This window comes from Erpetoichthys calabaricus, chromosome 10 (assembly GCF_900747795.2).
Source record: "Erpetoichthys calabaricus chromosome 10, fErpCal1.3, whole genome shotgun sequence".
NCBI lineage: Eukaryota > Metazoa > Chordata > Cladistia > Polypteriformes > Polypteridae > Erpetoichthys > Erpetoichthys calabaricus.
The window spans coordinates 16,804,671-16,819,748 of record NC_041403.2 but is presented as its reverse complement, the minus strand read 5'-3'; the positions used below and the strand labels follow the sequence as shown (position 1 = coordinate 16,819,748).

General features: G+C 38.9%; 1 protein-coding gene across 2 annotated transcripts in view; it reads right to left on the bottom strand.

Moving 5' to 3' along the window:
• Positions 1 to 15,078, bottom strand: part of LOC114658505 (ubiquitin-conjugating enzyme E2 U-like) — a 126,803-nt gene that overhangs the window by 83,713 nt on the left and 28,012 nt on the right. For both annotated transcript variants that reach the window (XM_028810572.2, XM_028810573.2), the window contains exon 3: positions 14,332 to 14,413. In XM_028810572.2, the coding sequence (XP_028666405.1) occupies positions 14,332 to 14,413 (82 nt within the window). The remainder of the gene's footprint in view (positions 1 to 14,331; positions 14,414 to 15,078) is intronic.

Genomic DNA, 15,078 nt, shown 5'->3' with positions numbered 1-15,078 from the left:
AGTTTAAAATGTAGGACTAATAGTAGGACTAGTTATTTCCCTCAAGCACACTTGGTGGCAGCACATAGCCCAACAGCTGAACGTTTGGCACTATGTTGACCTTTTAAGCAAGTACAGTGGTGCCTTGGTTTGTGAGCATAATTCGTTCCGGAAACGTGCTTGTAATCCAAAGTACTCGTATATCAAAGCCAATTTCCCCATAAGAAATAATGGAAACTCAGATGATCCGTTCCACAACCCAAAAATATTCATATAAAAATGATTAATACAAAATATAAAGTAAAAATACATAAAACAAATTAACGGGCACTTTACCTTTGAAAAGAATCATGGCTGGTGTGAGGGAGACGAGAGGAGGTGGAGGAGGAGGAGGGTTGTTGCGTAGGACGACTTTCACTCTAACTAACGGAATCACTGCTGTCTGTTGGCTCACTGGAATCTTTTTCTTTTTTGGCAACTTTTAACAAGGAAACCTATCCAATGACAGTTGGTTTTGCCTCCTTTTGTGGATTTTGCGGAAATGTGACATTGCATTGTGGTTAAACAGATTCATTGCTCGCTCACAAAAAAAAATGCTTTACACACACACACAATGCTATAGTAAACAGTATCCACTTGTATGGATGTTGACTATATGAGTAAGGCACGCCGACTGAGACTGAGCATGGGAGACGACAACCCGCAATCCCGCAGAGAGAGAAGAATCGTCAGCTCAGCTGTGATCACGTGACACTCGGCAGGCAAAGTGTATACGTACTACTCGTATTGCAAGACCTCGCTCGTTTACCAAGTTTTTTGTTCATCCTGCAAAGCACTGGCAGACCAAGTTACTCATAATCAAAGGTTTTACTGTGCCTCAGAGGCCACATACGCAGCCTGGTTCTTTAAGGGTTGTAAGGTTCTGACACCAGGATGAGCAAAAAATCCCTGTGACACAGACCTAGCCTTCATCCAGGAAGTAATTCTGTGTATGGTCTGAGGGAACCCCCAAAAGGGAGTTTTCAGGCCATTTTATGGCCAATAACTTTCCAAGTCCAAAGTTATGAAGTGAGTTAGCTAAGACCTCACCGGTAGGAGGAAGGTAGGCCAACTGTTGTGATTACGAAGAAAATTATGTACAGCCGAGCTAGTAGCCGGTATAAAATATAAATGCGGGATAAAATCTGAAAGTTGAAAAACAAAAGATTTTTACTTCTTACTATTTAAATAATAATCCTTCCCCTAAATTATAACTCTTTTAATTTCCCGGTGTATTTTGCTTTTATTTATCCAAAACTCTTCTAAACTTGCGTTACCACAATGCCATTTTAAATAACGTTTGCTAATCATACCTGTGGTGATATGTGTATATGTATATACATCCATCCATCCATTTTCCAACCCGCTGAATCCGAACACACGGTCACGTGGGTCTGCTGGAGCCAATCCCAGCCAACACAGGGCGCAAGACAGGGACAAATCCCAGGCAGGGCGCCAACCCACCACAGGACACACACACACCCCCACCAAGCACACACTAGGGACAATTTAGAATTCACTGTCTATATTTAGCTGATAAGCACTGCAACTCCCATGAAGCTTGGCCCAGGGAATGCTGGGACTGTTGAAGTACCTGAATATTGGATAGTAGCTTTTGAGCACCAAAGACGTGTTAATGATATTGCTGTTCAATAAATGTTCTTTACATCAAAGCACCCGGCTGAGTCTGGACTTTTACCATTTAATCAAAACCCAGGTGGCATGACGATGACCTACACAGTGCCATCATCAAACATGTGACTAGCAACAATTCATAGAAGAACTGTACTCAGAATGGTGTTTCAATATCATTGACAACATGAACAATAAATCAGATCACAAAAATAATTTACCTTTGAGATTAAAAAACATGAGTTACAAGTCAATGAGAGAGAGAATATGAGAGAGGGGGGACAGAGAGAGACATTCCTGCGTATTTATGATACTGAAGAGGTGGGCCTCATCTGACTGACAATATCGAACACTCATGCTGGGAGGCCCACTTTGATCCTGGGCCTTATTTGTGTCTGTTACCGTGCAACATTAACATGGCAGTCACATGAAGGGGGGGGGGGGTTAGTGGAAATAAAAAGAGGAGTACAAATGGTGAGACTGCTTTAGCATTGCGTACCTTGTGCTACTGCAAAAGCCTCCATTTCAGCTCTTCTAGTGCTTGTATTTTGGATTGCATTTCGTCTCGTGCCTATTTCTTTATACAGTGGAGAGTGAAGTCTTACCAAAATGGAAGAACAGCAAGGATGAAGGCACAACCTAGTCCGGATGGTTTGCCATTCTTATCCAAGTTGGGGTAAAAGAATTATGGATGGACTATGAAAGGTAGCAATGTCCCTCACGAATAGTCCCAGTTTGGACACCCACAGGGTCACACGGGACTTGGAGTTCAGGAGCGCAGCTCTGTCAGTGACCTTTGGCACCACCAGAGGGTGCTGCTGTCCATGCTTTCTGCATGAGCCAAAATTGCTTCTGACATGCAATGCCATAGCACTGGCAACTCCTGGGTCCAACAAAAAAGAAGGCAACTCAGAGCAGGGAAGCAGGGGACAACACTCACCAGAAGGAGCAGAAGGAGAGAGAAAGGACAGAACATTGTCTTTACTTGTGTTGTTTCTGGCCATGCAGTATTTGAACCTGGAACTGTCTTTGATCTGCTTATGCCTGTGGTTAGAGGCTCAGTGGCTCCCCCTTGTGGTCACACTGTGCTAAACCTATGTATCAAAGTGTTCCTTAGTGTTATGTAGTTCACACTCCCGATAAAGCATTCTACCACAACCTGCACTTCTCTCTCTCTCTCTCTCTCTCTATAAATAAATCCTTGCTCTGGTCACTCACAAACATGCTGCATAAGCTAATAGGTGAACATTCTGCGGTCCCAAGTGGCCGAGCAATCAGCAGATCTGCATCCTACACAGATGTGAAAGAAAATGAGACAAAAATAAAAGCTGGTTGTTTGTCAAAGGCACAGCTCATACAACAGTTTGGTCATCACTACACAGAGCTAAAATGTATAAAACAGAAAGAGTGTTTTAACAGAAAGTGACCCCACATGTGGGCATCTGTATTGGTAATGTTGATGTGAAGTGATAACTCAGATAGCCTGGATGAACAGAAAGAGGATTTGGATCATATTTAAAATAGAATTTTTAAAAATCTCTCTCTATTATAATAAAAAAATCTTGGGACGAGACGTGACTCTTTGAAGAGACTTTTTGGAAGGAAGTCCCGCGAGATGGGAGACTTTTGCCATGAGATTCTTACAAGTCACACCCTACTTACAACTATTTTCAAACAAGACCACGGTCATCAGGTGCATTCCGGCACTTAACCTGATCAGACACCAATCCATTAAAGGGCTTACTTATGAACACACACACACACTTACGAAGATCCAGTTTAGAATCACCCATTCATCTAAATATGGCAGCATGAAACAATGAAGTCAAATGAATTAACGCAAAAATTGTCGATTGGTTACACGGCAAATTGGTTAAATGCGTATCAATAGACTCTGCTGAAACAGTTGGTGGTGATGGTGTGGAAGATGAAAACATCAACTTACAATATCCTGAAGAATGCCTATAACCATAAACACTGTCCGAATTACTGTAGAAAGAAGGATGTATCGTAATGTTATTGCATAATTTATGTCTGAGTGATGGGCTATGCAATAGGGCAAGATTACTGTAGTTGTATTCAGAATTGGTCGAACAATTCTGACATGTAAAATTTTAACAGGCGACAAGAAAGGTAATGGAGTACATCATCAGGGGATAACATTAGACACCAAAGGAGATTGTGATATGCCATTCATATTAAAACGTTTACAGTTTCTCGTTAGAATAGCTTTTGCTATGACAATTAACAAATCACAGAGACAAACATTCAAAAAAGTCAGTTTATTTATAAGAGAGAAAGAAACGAAATTCACTCACGGGCAGTTATACGTTGCGTTGTCACGATGAAAGTCTAAATACGGAATCAAAATTCAATGCGATCCTGAAGAAAAGCTAATTCCAAATATTGTTTTAACTGAAGTTTTAAAATAAAGGTGAAAATAACGCATATGTAACAATTCCCATGAAAATAAAAATCTCTTTAAATTGTATATCCGGTAAACCAAACCCAGGGGTTGGCAAGCAAAGTGAGTAGGGGTATTTCTAAATTTTCAGGATGACCATGTTCTACAAACAATACATTATGGGGGTGATTATGGGCAACTGGGTTATTGGTGCTCGGCTGGTTGGCTTATATTTTTGTGGAGCATTCTCCTCGTATTTGTACCTTTTGTCTCCTGCTGGCTTGACTTCTATCTGTACTGCTGCTACTAGAAGGCACACCCATACCTTTCAGCCATGTTAATACTGCTTGTGAATACAACTCCACAGAAGCACAACGAGGTTCCCCACTGCCACTCCAGTCACACGGGCAATTTTCTTAATGCAATGTAGAGAGGGCCATCTCACCATTAATCACAAATTCAAATCAAGACCAGTCAACAATGTTAATGGAACTGACAGCTGTGCTATAATTTACAAAAGCAGAATTTTAAAAAACTGAGACGAATGCCTGGCAAAACGACAAGTCTTGTTATGCTTGACTGAAAAAAGGCAGGAAAGAATTTTGATAATAGACTCAGGAGATGAAATTGAAAACCAGAAATGGGAAAAGGTCAGAACTGGGGGGATCAAGGAATCGAGAAGTCAAATCAAATCGCTGAACACAGGCAGTAAATTCAGGAACCAGCAGAAGCAACAGCAATAGCACAGGGCAGGTTTTGTGCTTTTTACTCACAAATGTCTCCAACGTGACTACTGAGCTTCTGGGTTATAAAGGGCCACATGTGTGACATCACAATTCACGATTCCTGGGGACATACCCCAGCAAACTGAACAAAGCCTCCATGAAGAAGGAACCACAAAATGGCAGTGCAAAATAAATTAATTATGGTGTTAATAAAATTTAAAATAGCTTCAAATAACTAAAGAGCACAACAAAAAAATACATTCTGAATCTACAGTACGTCATTTTGAACTTAAAAAAGGTACCTCAGAATGTGGGAAATGTATTTAAAGCACAAAAGTCTTCATAATCTATCATATATTAAAAAAAGGCTAGACCGATAAATGAAATAAAGCATTATTTAGGAAATGACAGACTTTCAGAGGGGTAAATCATAAGAAACGTTGGACAGCTAGGCACATTTACAGAAGAAAAACACACATTTTGGGGTCTTCGATCCAAGATTAGGCGAGCCTCGGAGTGCTCCATGGTTTTTTTTACATGGGATGTATGTAGACATCATACACCAGAAAACACATGAATAGCAATGGAAGTCACTGTTATAAACAACAGGGCAGTGGAAGAAAGGAAAACACTGTGTAATAACATAAAAGAAATGATCTATAAAAGTAAATGAAAGCAAAAATAAAAATAATAATGTATCTAAAAGTACCAGAAATGGTTCTAGAGGAAACCACAAAAGTTCTTGACAAAATTATTCTAAGCTGAAGGTGCTGGGCATTTGGCTACCACCGCTATCGGCCTAGCGGGTGCATCGTGAGTTCCACAATCACGGAAGACCTCATTGGTCAGATCTTTTATCTGTTTTGTATGAAACTGACGTGACTGGTGGTAAAATGTAGATGTTGATTCTACATCTGTGTTATACATTTTTGTTTGAGACTTAGCATTGTTTCCTAAGTCTCTCAATCATGTAGTTTTCGGTTTTAGCTTCAATTATTGTTTCCATTTATTTAAAGATTATTGGTATAATTTTAACGTCATAGTTTTGTTTACTGTGTGGCCATCTTGGGCACTGCCATGTTTTAGACGTGCTTTCTCTTTGCTACATTACTGCCATGTTTTAGACATGCTTTCTCTTTGCTACATTACCAGTTGTATGTGAGATATCAACTCATCTTTCACTATACAATGGTGGCATCTGGCACTCACCACGATTGCTCATTAAAAAAAACAAAAAACACAAACCTTCTTAGCTTCAAATAGCATGAAGACTTCCCAGTCAATGATAGCAGTGACAGTTTTGCCTTAAGACCTCAACTCTCGTTTTTTGTCCTTTAACCAAAGAAGTTTTCATTATCTTGACTTCCCAGTTTTAACCTAGGCATGTTTCAGACTATTCCTTTGATCTGTCCTAAATCTTCATCTTTTCTTCAGGCTTTTCACTACACATCACTTAACAGCAGCACAATGATACTCAGCTGGGAAAATTCTTTGAACAACAACGTACAGAGTACAATGTGTGCATCAGCTATTGGAGTAAGAAATTTGTCACATCCGATGAAGCCAGCTCTTGGTAGCTATGGGTCAGCTGCAGTATACTTTAGATAGATAGATAGATAGATAGATAGATAGATAGATAGATAGATAGATAGATAGATAGATAGATAGATAGATAGATAGATAGATAGATAGATAGATAGATAGATAGATAGATAGATAGATAGATAGATAGATAGATAGATAGATAGATAGACAGACAGACAGACAGACAGACAGACAGACAGACAGACAGACAGACAGACAGACAGACAGACAGACAGACAGACAGACAGATAGATAGATAGATAGATAGATAGATAGATAGATAGATAGATAGATAGATAGATAGATAGATAGTTTATTAATCCCAAGAGGAAATTCACATACTCTAGCAGCAGCATACTGATAAAAACAATTTTAAATTAACGTTTATCCCCCCGGGTGGAATTGAAGAGTCGCATAGTGTGGAGGAGGAACAATCTCCTCAGTCTGTCAGTGGAGCAAGACGGTGATAGCAGTCTGTCGCTGAAGCTGCTCCTCTGTCTGGAAATGATCCTGTTCAGTGGATGCAGTGGATTCTCCATGATTGACAGGATAGTAAAATACTAGCAGTGGATCAAGACCAGACTTTGTAGTATGGTACTAAGAGGAGATGATCGTCAAGTCTAAGTGCTGTCTCAGAGAAAAGCAGAGCAGAATCAGCCCCAAGTTTAACTAACCCACATGCTAATCTTGATTTGGCCTTGTGTTTCTCCTCAGTTTGCTCATTAACGGTGGCACAGCAGCATTTAAGGTCTCGACCCCTCTCAGTTAATGATGCGCTGCTAGACATTATCTTAATTTAAAGGGTCAGAGGATAGGGGAAAAAGTACATCCTCATGTAAACTTAATTAAAAATGCAGTCATCAACCTATATTAGATCAAAATGAGTGTCACTGTCATAATTGTAAACACTATTCAGTTGGAGTGTATTAAAAGGCCATGAAGTCCATGTAAAGTATACAGAAAGTAAAGAGGACATGAGGTACACATTAGCAGGATCGTATCTAAAGCATAATTGTCCTTCTGTAACCCATTTCCTAATACAGAAAAGCTGATACTTGTTATTTACATGACTTTAAAAAAATAACCAAAGTAAGTCAACTGCCAATACAAGATATAAAATACCTATTTAGAGGATGGACAATATTTGTAAAGAATATTCTTCATTGCAGCACACACCTCACAGTAGAGCACAGCTCTATATAATACACATTATGTAAGACATCGTGTCAGATCTGGAGGACACCTGCAAAGTTCTAATGTGTGTTTGGGGGGGTTGCTGCTTTTAATATTACTGTATATAGTCGCGGATAAGTTCTCCCGCAGATAAGTCGGGACTTGATTTTACTGTACAATTTCTGGTATTTTATAATGTCAGTCGTATAAGTCAAATGCGGAAAACTCACACTATTGGTACAAGAGATTATGATATGCTAACGCCCACCTAAGTGAGAACCATGGAGCACACGGTCTTTATTTTCTATGTGGCTGCGGCAATGCACTGTATCAGCGTGTGCTCCTAACCTCTCTCTCTGTCTCTCTATTGTGCCTACATGACCACATGGTAATACCCAAACTATTCCAAAGCGACGTTTGCACTGATTTGTGTTTTTTGTATCTCACACCCTCATACACCTTTATCGTAAGAGCATCCGTTATCTACGATGGAACATTCAATCAGAAGAAAATCTGAAACTGGTTTTACATTAAAAGTCATTGAAGTAGCAAAAGAAATTGTTAACTGCGCTGCTGCAACAAAATTTGATGCATCTGAGAAACTAATGAGAGATTGGAGGAGGCAAGAAGATGTAAAAAATGTGTCGCATTTTTGAACAGGTGTATAAGTCAGGGTCTGATTTTATGATCGATTTTTTGGATTTCAAGACCTGACTTAAACGTGAGTATATATGGTATTTATATTTTGTTGTGTTTCTGGAACTAAGGATTTCACTACAATTTGCACAGAGCATAATTAATTGAAAGTGACAAATAAATTTTGATTTAATACAATTTGATTTGATTTGATACCTCCATGACTCTCACAGAGAAATACTCTGTAAACAATGTCAGTAAATTTAACAGTAAAAATACTGTGAATGGTGAAAGTAAAATACCTTTTCTAAAAAAAAGGAGTTACCTTATACTGTATTCTGCTGCAAATTACCTATATATCTTAAACAATAGATTTCATTATTTTGTACAGCCAAGTTCTGTAAAATCGATATTTTTCTACCTTCAAAATATGTTACAGAGTTTACTGATACATTACGCTTATACTGAAAAAATCGGTTAATTTTACAGCGTAAAACTCTTAAATAGCAAAGGTAAACAACTGTAAAACGGTAAAGCACTGTTTCAGTAACACCGACGTTATGATATTTGCATAAAGACACGCCCCCTTTGACCATATTGTTCCGGGTGAACCACATACCTTTGAACAAGTCAAGTCAAGTTAGGAAGTACTGGTACAGTGCATTGCCGCACCCACCACATGACGAAACAACTCAGGATCCTGGTTGGCAACCCCCCAGGCAGACATGTGGTCTAGTCCCACCCTCCGGAAATTAATGTCTATCTTCCGCAGCCAGATGTTATGTGGGCGACCCCTAGGCCTGGTCCAGCTGCTCGGGTCCCCAACAATGTGGATGTTATGAGCCGGATCACCCTCGGGGAAATGCGCCTCATGGCTGTAGTGCTGTAACTGACGCTCCCTCACAATGCAGGTAATGTGCATCATTCAGGACTCCATGAGCAACACAAAGTCAAACCAGCGGTACCCAAGGATTATCCAAAGAGACACAGTACCAAAGGAGTCCAGTCTTCGTCTCTGGTCACTGGATAGAGTCCATGTCTCACAACCATATAGCAAGACAGGAAAACTTTAAAAACTTAAAACAAAGTTAGCAGACTTATTTTTCCGTGCGTGATGAAGGTTTTTTGAGGCTATGGAAGCTGATTTATGGTGGGCTGTATCTGTTAAGCTGGCACACCTGTAGGACACCAAACACCACAAAAGCAAATTTTACTTCTCCACCAATGTGCCATAACTTCCTTAAACACTCAATTCTTTTCAATGAATATAATTAAATGATTCACATTTGCTATTGGTTGTTGTTACTTTACTGATGCAAACTGTGCCCTGGTATTTGATCTTGACAACATTTTCTAATAGTTTAATGATTGGCATATTTGTCACAATGCTTGGATTTCAGGTTATGGTTAAACAATGACTTCTATTGTAATTTGTCCATCCATCCATCCATTGTCCAACCCGCTGAATCCGAACACAGGGTCACGGGGGTCTGCTGGAGCCAATCCCAGCCAACACAGGGCACAAGGCAGGGAACCAATCCCGGGCAGGGTGTCAATCCACCGCAGAAAAACAGTTATTTACTACAGTTATATACCGTAGGCCTAAAAATATTGCCACCTTATTTTTTACGGTAAAATTCTGGCAACCATAGCTGCCAGTTTTTACTGTAAATCTAACTTTTTTATAGTGTACTGTAGGCCTACAAATATTGTCACGCTCTTTTTTTAGGGTAAAATTCTGGCAACCACAGCTGCCCGTTGTTTACTGTAGAAATGTAACATTTTTTTTTTACAGTGTATATTTGTAGAATTGATAATTTATACTGTATGTATTCAAAGCAAATCATGAGCACATAAGAATACAAGTATTACTGTATATCTTATTGAGCAGTAGCATTGTTAGGGTTAAACATAAAAACGTCTGTGTCTATATATTTTTATTTTTCTTAGCTAGAAACCACCAATATATTATAAGACAAAGGTCAGGTATGCAAAAAGGGGTAGAGGAAGTAAACTCTCCTCTTCCAGATGGGGAATGTAAACTTTTGGGTTGGAAATACTGGTGGTGAACACTGCACCGGTACTGGGCAGGAATACGGCCTGTCAACTGAGCCTGATGAATAGAAAGGGTGCTATGCCCATTAAGCTGGGAAAATATTAGTGGAACTAATTGGAAGCAGGATTGAGGGACTGGAATGCTGGGAGTCAGATGAGGATGACAAATGTGTGGGGTGATAAAAACTGTAATAAAGGTAGGGTTTGCCCTTCACTGGGTGCTCATTTCAATTGATCCAAGTCTTTGTGTACATCACGCAATACAGCTTGATTCTGCTGCCTTTCCCGAGTCTCCATGTGCCTTTCTTTGAAGGGAGAGGGGGGTGTCCCCCGACTCTCTGCGACACTCTCTGAAGGAATGCAACATGGAAGAAAGTAACAGCATCTTTCAAAGCACATTTTTTGAACCAGCGGCCAAGTGACTCCTTAATTAGGGACACCGACTTTGTGCCTGACAGTTAATGGTAAAATGCATGTTGATCTGTATTTTTTTATTTCTTATATTACAAAGCATAAACATTTCTGTGCATTGGTTGTCTTTTTTGATGGCATTTAGTTAAATACATTTGATTCAGTATTGTGCTATATGTCACTCCAAGTATAAATATAAATTATGGTTTCCATAGGAGTGCTTTTTAAGGTCCACTAACATTCTCTCTGATGCATACAGAATTCATTTGAAACATTACCCACTGTACAAAGTCTGTTAAACCTGCTCACATGGTGGTCAAAGTTAGTATGCAACTTTGTTCCCCTTGTCCTCCCCTTAGACTCGGTCCGCTGGTAGTCCGCAGCTCTCACCCAGTGTGTCATTTTTTTAATATTACTCTAGTTTTCAGTTACATCCCAAAAAGTTGCATGTTACCTCTGGCCCATCAGGATGCAAAACAGGATTAAGAGATTTTGACAATGTTATGTTAAAAAAAATCTAAAAATACAAAACAGCTCTGTATACATTATATTTGTGATAAAAAAAATATGAGTATGATGCAAAAATGATGAAAGTTGTCTTTTATTTCTGGATATTTCAATCTCACATTCATATTTTTATTTTAAATGAGAATTGCTTGAGCATACAACAAACCCTGCAGCTCTAACTTTTTTTGGAAAGTGCTTAGTGATTGTACATGTTGGAAAAGCTGCTATAAAAACTGTGACTGATGTCTGAGGTGGAAGGATCCTTTAATCCCAGGCCTGTTCATCTAAAAATAAAGCATCTGATGAGTGCAGCACATGACTTTCCTTAAACATACAGACATCATTCTAAAAAAAGATTAAATCATGTTCTTGGTTGGCTAAAACCTGAAAGTCTGTTGAAACACTAAAGCCAAAATCTTGAACTTCTCTCTATAATGTCCCCATATACTGTATACTGTCACGTGTGTGCACATAGGGGACAGCTGAAGGGCTCTAGTGACTTTGATTCCACCGCTGCTCCAGGGCGTGGTGTCCTAATGTCTTTCTCTCTTCCTCCCTCTGCAGACCAGATGACTGATGGCTATAACACCTCTGATGTCACTTCCGGTGTCCACCCAACTGGACCCGCCTCTTCCTGTCATAAGGACCCAAAACTAGAAAGCTCCGTCATTTTTGGACGATTCTGTTCCGAACTTGCGTCTGCAAAGATGACTCTGCAATAATTTGCATATGCTTTGTTTATTTTCCAAAGCCAATTATATGGGGTGACCAGACTGGAACCACAAATTGATACATATCATCATCGTCTGTTTGTCTTACAATACTTATATCATACACAGGAAATTAAAAAAAAATATTCTCTTGAATGTTAAGTAATATATAAAATGAACATAATTGTATTGTATTCTTATCCCAGTTAGTATTATGAAAATATAGTCAACTCTGCTTACTCCAATTTAGACTCTTGGGTGTTTGATGGTTGGGGGAGTGTTTGGGGGGGCTCATTTCCTGTCTTGGGGGCCATCAGGCACAAATTAGAAATGCCAGTTAAGCAAACACACAATTGTAGGGATGCGGGAAGACAAATGAGGTCCCATTACACATATCACATAACATATCCTTTAACCCATGCGTGGGTCACTTGGACACCACAGACGATTTCCCGATGACCTCTCTCTGTTCATTGCAGCTACCTGGTATTCAGTGAAGTGCAGGCCCTTCCAGTCTTTAATGATGTCCTCCCATCTCTTTTTTTACTTTCTCATAAAGATAGTATAGAGAAAGTATAGGAATTGTGGAAAAAGTCGACCTCAAGATTTTGATGAACCTCGACATTTTAGACCTTCCTGAGTCTGTAAATACCAATTTTGAAATTATGTCTGTCTGCCTGTTTGTAAAAACGATAACTTGAAAACGCTTTAACCTCGGTCAGTGAGATTTGTACACCTGCTTTATATCAAAAATAAGGAATCCTATCAACTTCTGGGCAAGTTCAGACAACTGGAAGTGGTACTTTAACTGAATACTTTCACAAATTTTCAAGAAAAATATGGTTAGAATTACAGATAGATGATTCAAATTTTGCATAGATATTTTATAATGATAAAAAGCAAAAATAGATGAAATTTGAGAAAAATTACTCAACCGGAAGTAGCATTTTATTTAAACGACCATCCAAATGTTTTGTATCATGGAAATATAAATGTGTACACAATATTAAAAACTGTATTCACTATAACACATATTCTTTCAATAACCATTATTCATTTTATTTTAATTTATACTTCATCAGTTTAATAATAACTTGTAAACACTGAACATGCCATGTAATGGGAACAATAAGCTGGTACATCCCTGTCGTGTTCTGGTAATACATTTCATTTTATGATATTTTTTTTATTTCCACCATTATTATCATAATTAAATGCAGCTAAATGCAGTTTACCTATAGCAATTTATTGCAACAAATTTTATATAATCCTAACACTTTTTCTTTGTTTTTAGGTGATTATAATTCTTTTTACTTTGCACGTAATCAAGGTAATGCTCATGTAATCATGAAAAAAATCCACCGCCGGTTTCGCCCTGCCTAAGTGTGAAAATATCATTTTAATGTAAAGTTTGACTATAAATAGAGATAAATGATTGTGTATCCATATCATCAATTAGTTATGATGAGAAACAAAGAGATATGATACTTGAGGAATATTGCGTATCTTGAAGTGGCTCTGATGACCTTTTCCTCTGTCTCAGCGTATGAGAAAGTCGAGGGGAGCGCACTCCTGATTTCTGTCTGTCATGTTTTGTCAGAATGGTCTTTTGAAGTCCTGATGAATAGGTGAGGTGACCGCACCATTTCAGTTTCATTGTTTATGACAATATTGAACAGACCATCATGATTTCCAGTGGTCTATGTAATGTTCCAGTGGATTTCCTCATTTGTGACATGTCTGGTGTGTTAACACGTTGAAGATCATCCAATAGCATCAAATTTGTGTGGCTTGAAATCTCATCTCTGCTGTGTGGGTCCACGTTTTAACATGCGCACAAGAAAAATGACATGACAAGGAAATAGGATTAAGGGTGATGTAAGTTGTAATTCCAGATGGGCTTACCCTGTGCCCAAATGGGGTACCCAAAGGAAATCCACACAAATGTGAAAACTTCACAAAACCAATAACAGGATATGGGGATCAAATCCAGAGTGCTGGGTTTGTCAGGCAGCAGAGTTACCCACTGTGTAAATAAAATGGCTTCAGAAGCAGTCATTTTGGTCCTTCAGTGTCATAACATAAAACAGGTCACTGACATTTGCATTTCTTTGGTTGATGTTTTAAGTTAAATGACTGACTGATCACACGGATACAATACAATCATTCCTGGTTGAGTGATACATTCTGGGTTCATAAAGAATCAGTAGAAAGGACACAACTAAAAGCCTTGTGGATTAAAATCCAGTGCCATAGCAAGTAGAATATTTTGACTGCCATGTCCTGTGCCAGTCGATTTGTTCTGAAAGGTGGACTATGCCAATATGCTCACTAAAGGCTTGTCATACTGGAGTTGCAGCTATGTATAGCTCTAATAGCTTAAATAACACTCACTAAATAAATGTGGGATAAGGTACAGTATAGAAGCTACAACTATGGAACCCTGGCTAATGGTACTACAAGCACAACCTCTTACCTTCCCATGGTGAATCTTTCAAACCTTCGATCTCCACAAGCCATTGAAACAGGCTGTCATTGACTGGCACTGCATGTATACCCTGCAAGAAGAGGCAAAGCACAAAAGCAGACTCTTGATGAATCCAGAAAGTGACATTTAAAGATATTCTGAGCAATAAGTGGAAAATGCTTTTCTCACTTGGAAATTGACAGATATAATTTATTTAAAAGTTGGATATGTACTGAACACGGTGTGCAGGAGCCCAGCAGTATTTGGGGCTTGCCTTATTTTGTGTTGACAAAAACCTTATTAGATTGGCACCTAAGCAGTAACAATCTTTTTCACTGAAAAGCAATACGTTGTTAGATACCAAATATATTGTAATAGTTTTTAAGTATCTCAAGTAAGGGGCCTCTGCCTTCTACGGAAGTAAACAGCTTTTACCTTCCACTCCCTAAATCCCAAATTCATGATGAGTCCTGGCTTTAAAACCTACAGGAATTGCTAAAGTGACACACACACACTCACTCACTCACTCACTCACATACATACATACATAGATAGATAATTTATTAATCCCAAGGGGAAATTCACATACTCCAGCAGCACCATACTGATAAAAAACAATATTAAATTAAAGATTGATAACAATGCAGGTATAACAGACAGTAACTTTGAATAATGTTAACGTTTACCCCCCCGGGTGGAATTGAAGAGTCACATAGTGTGGGGGAGGAACGATCTCCTCAGTCTGTCAGTGGAGCA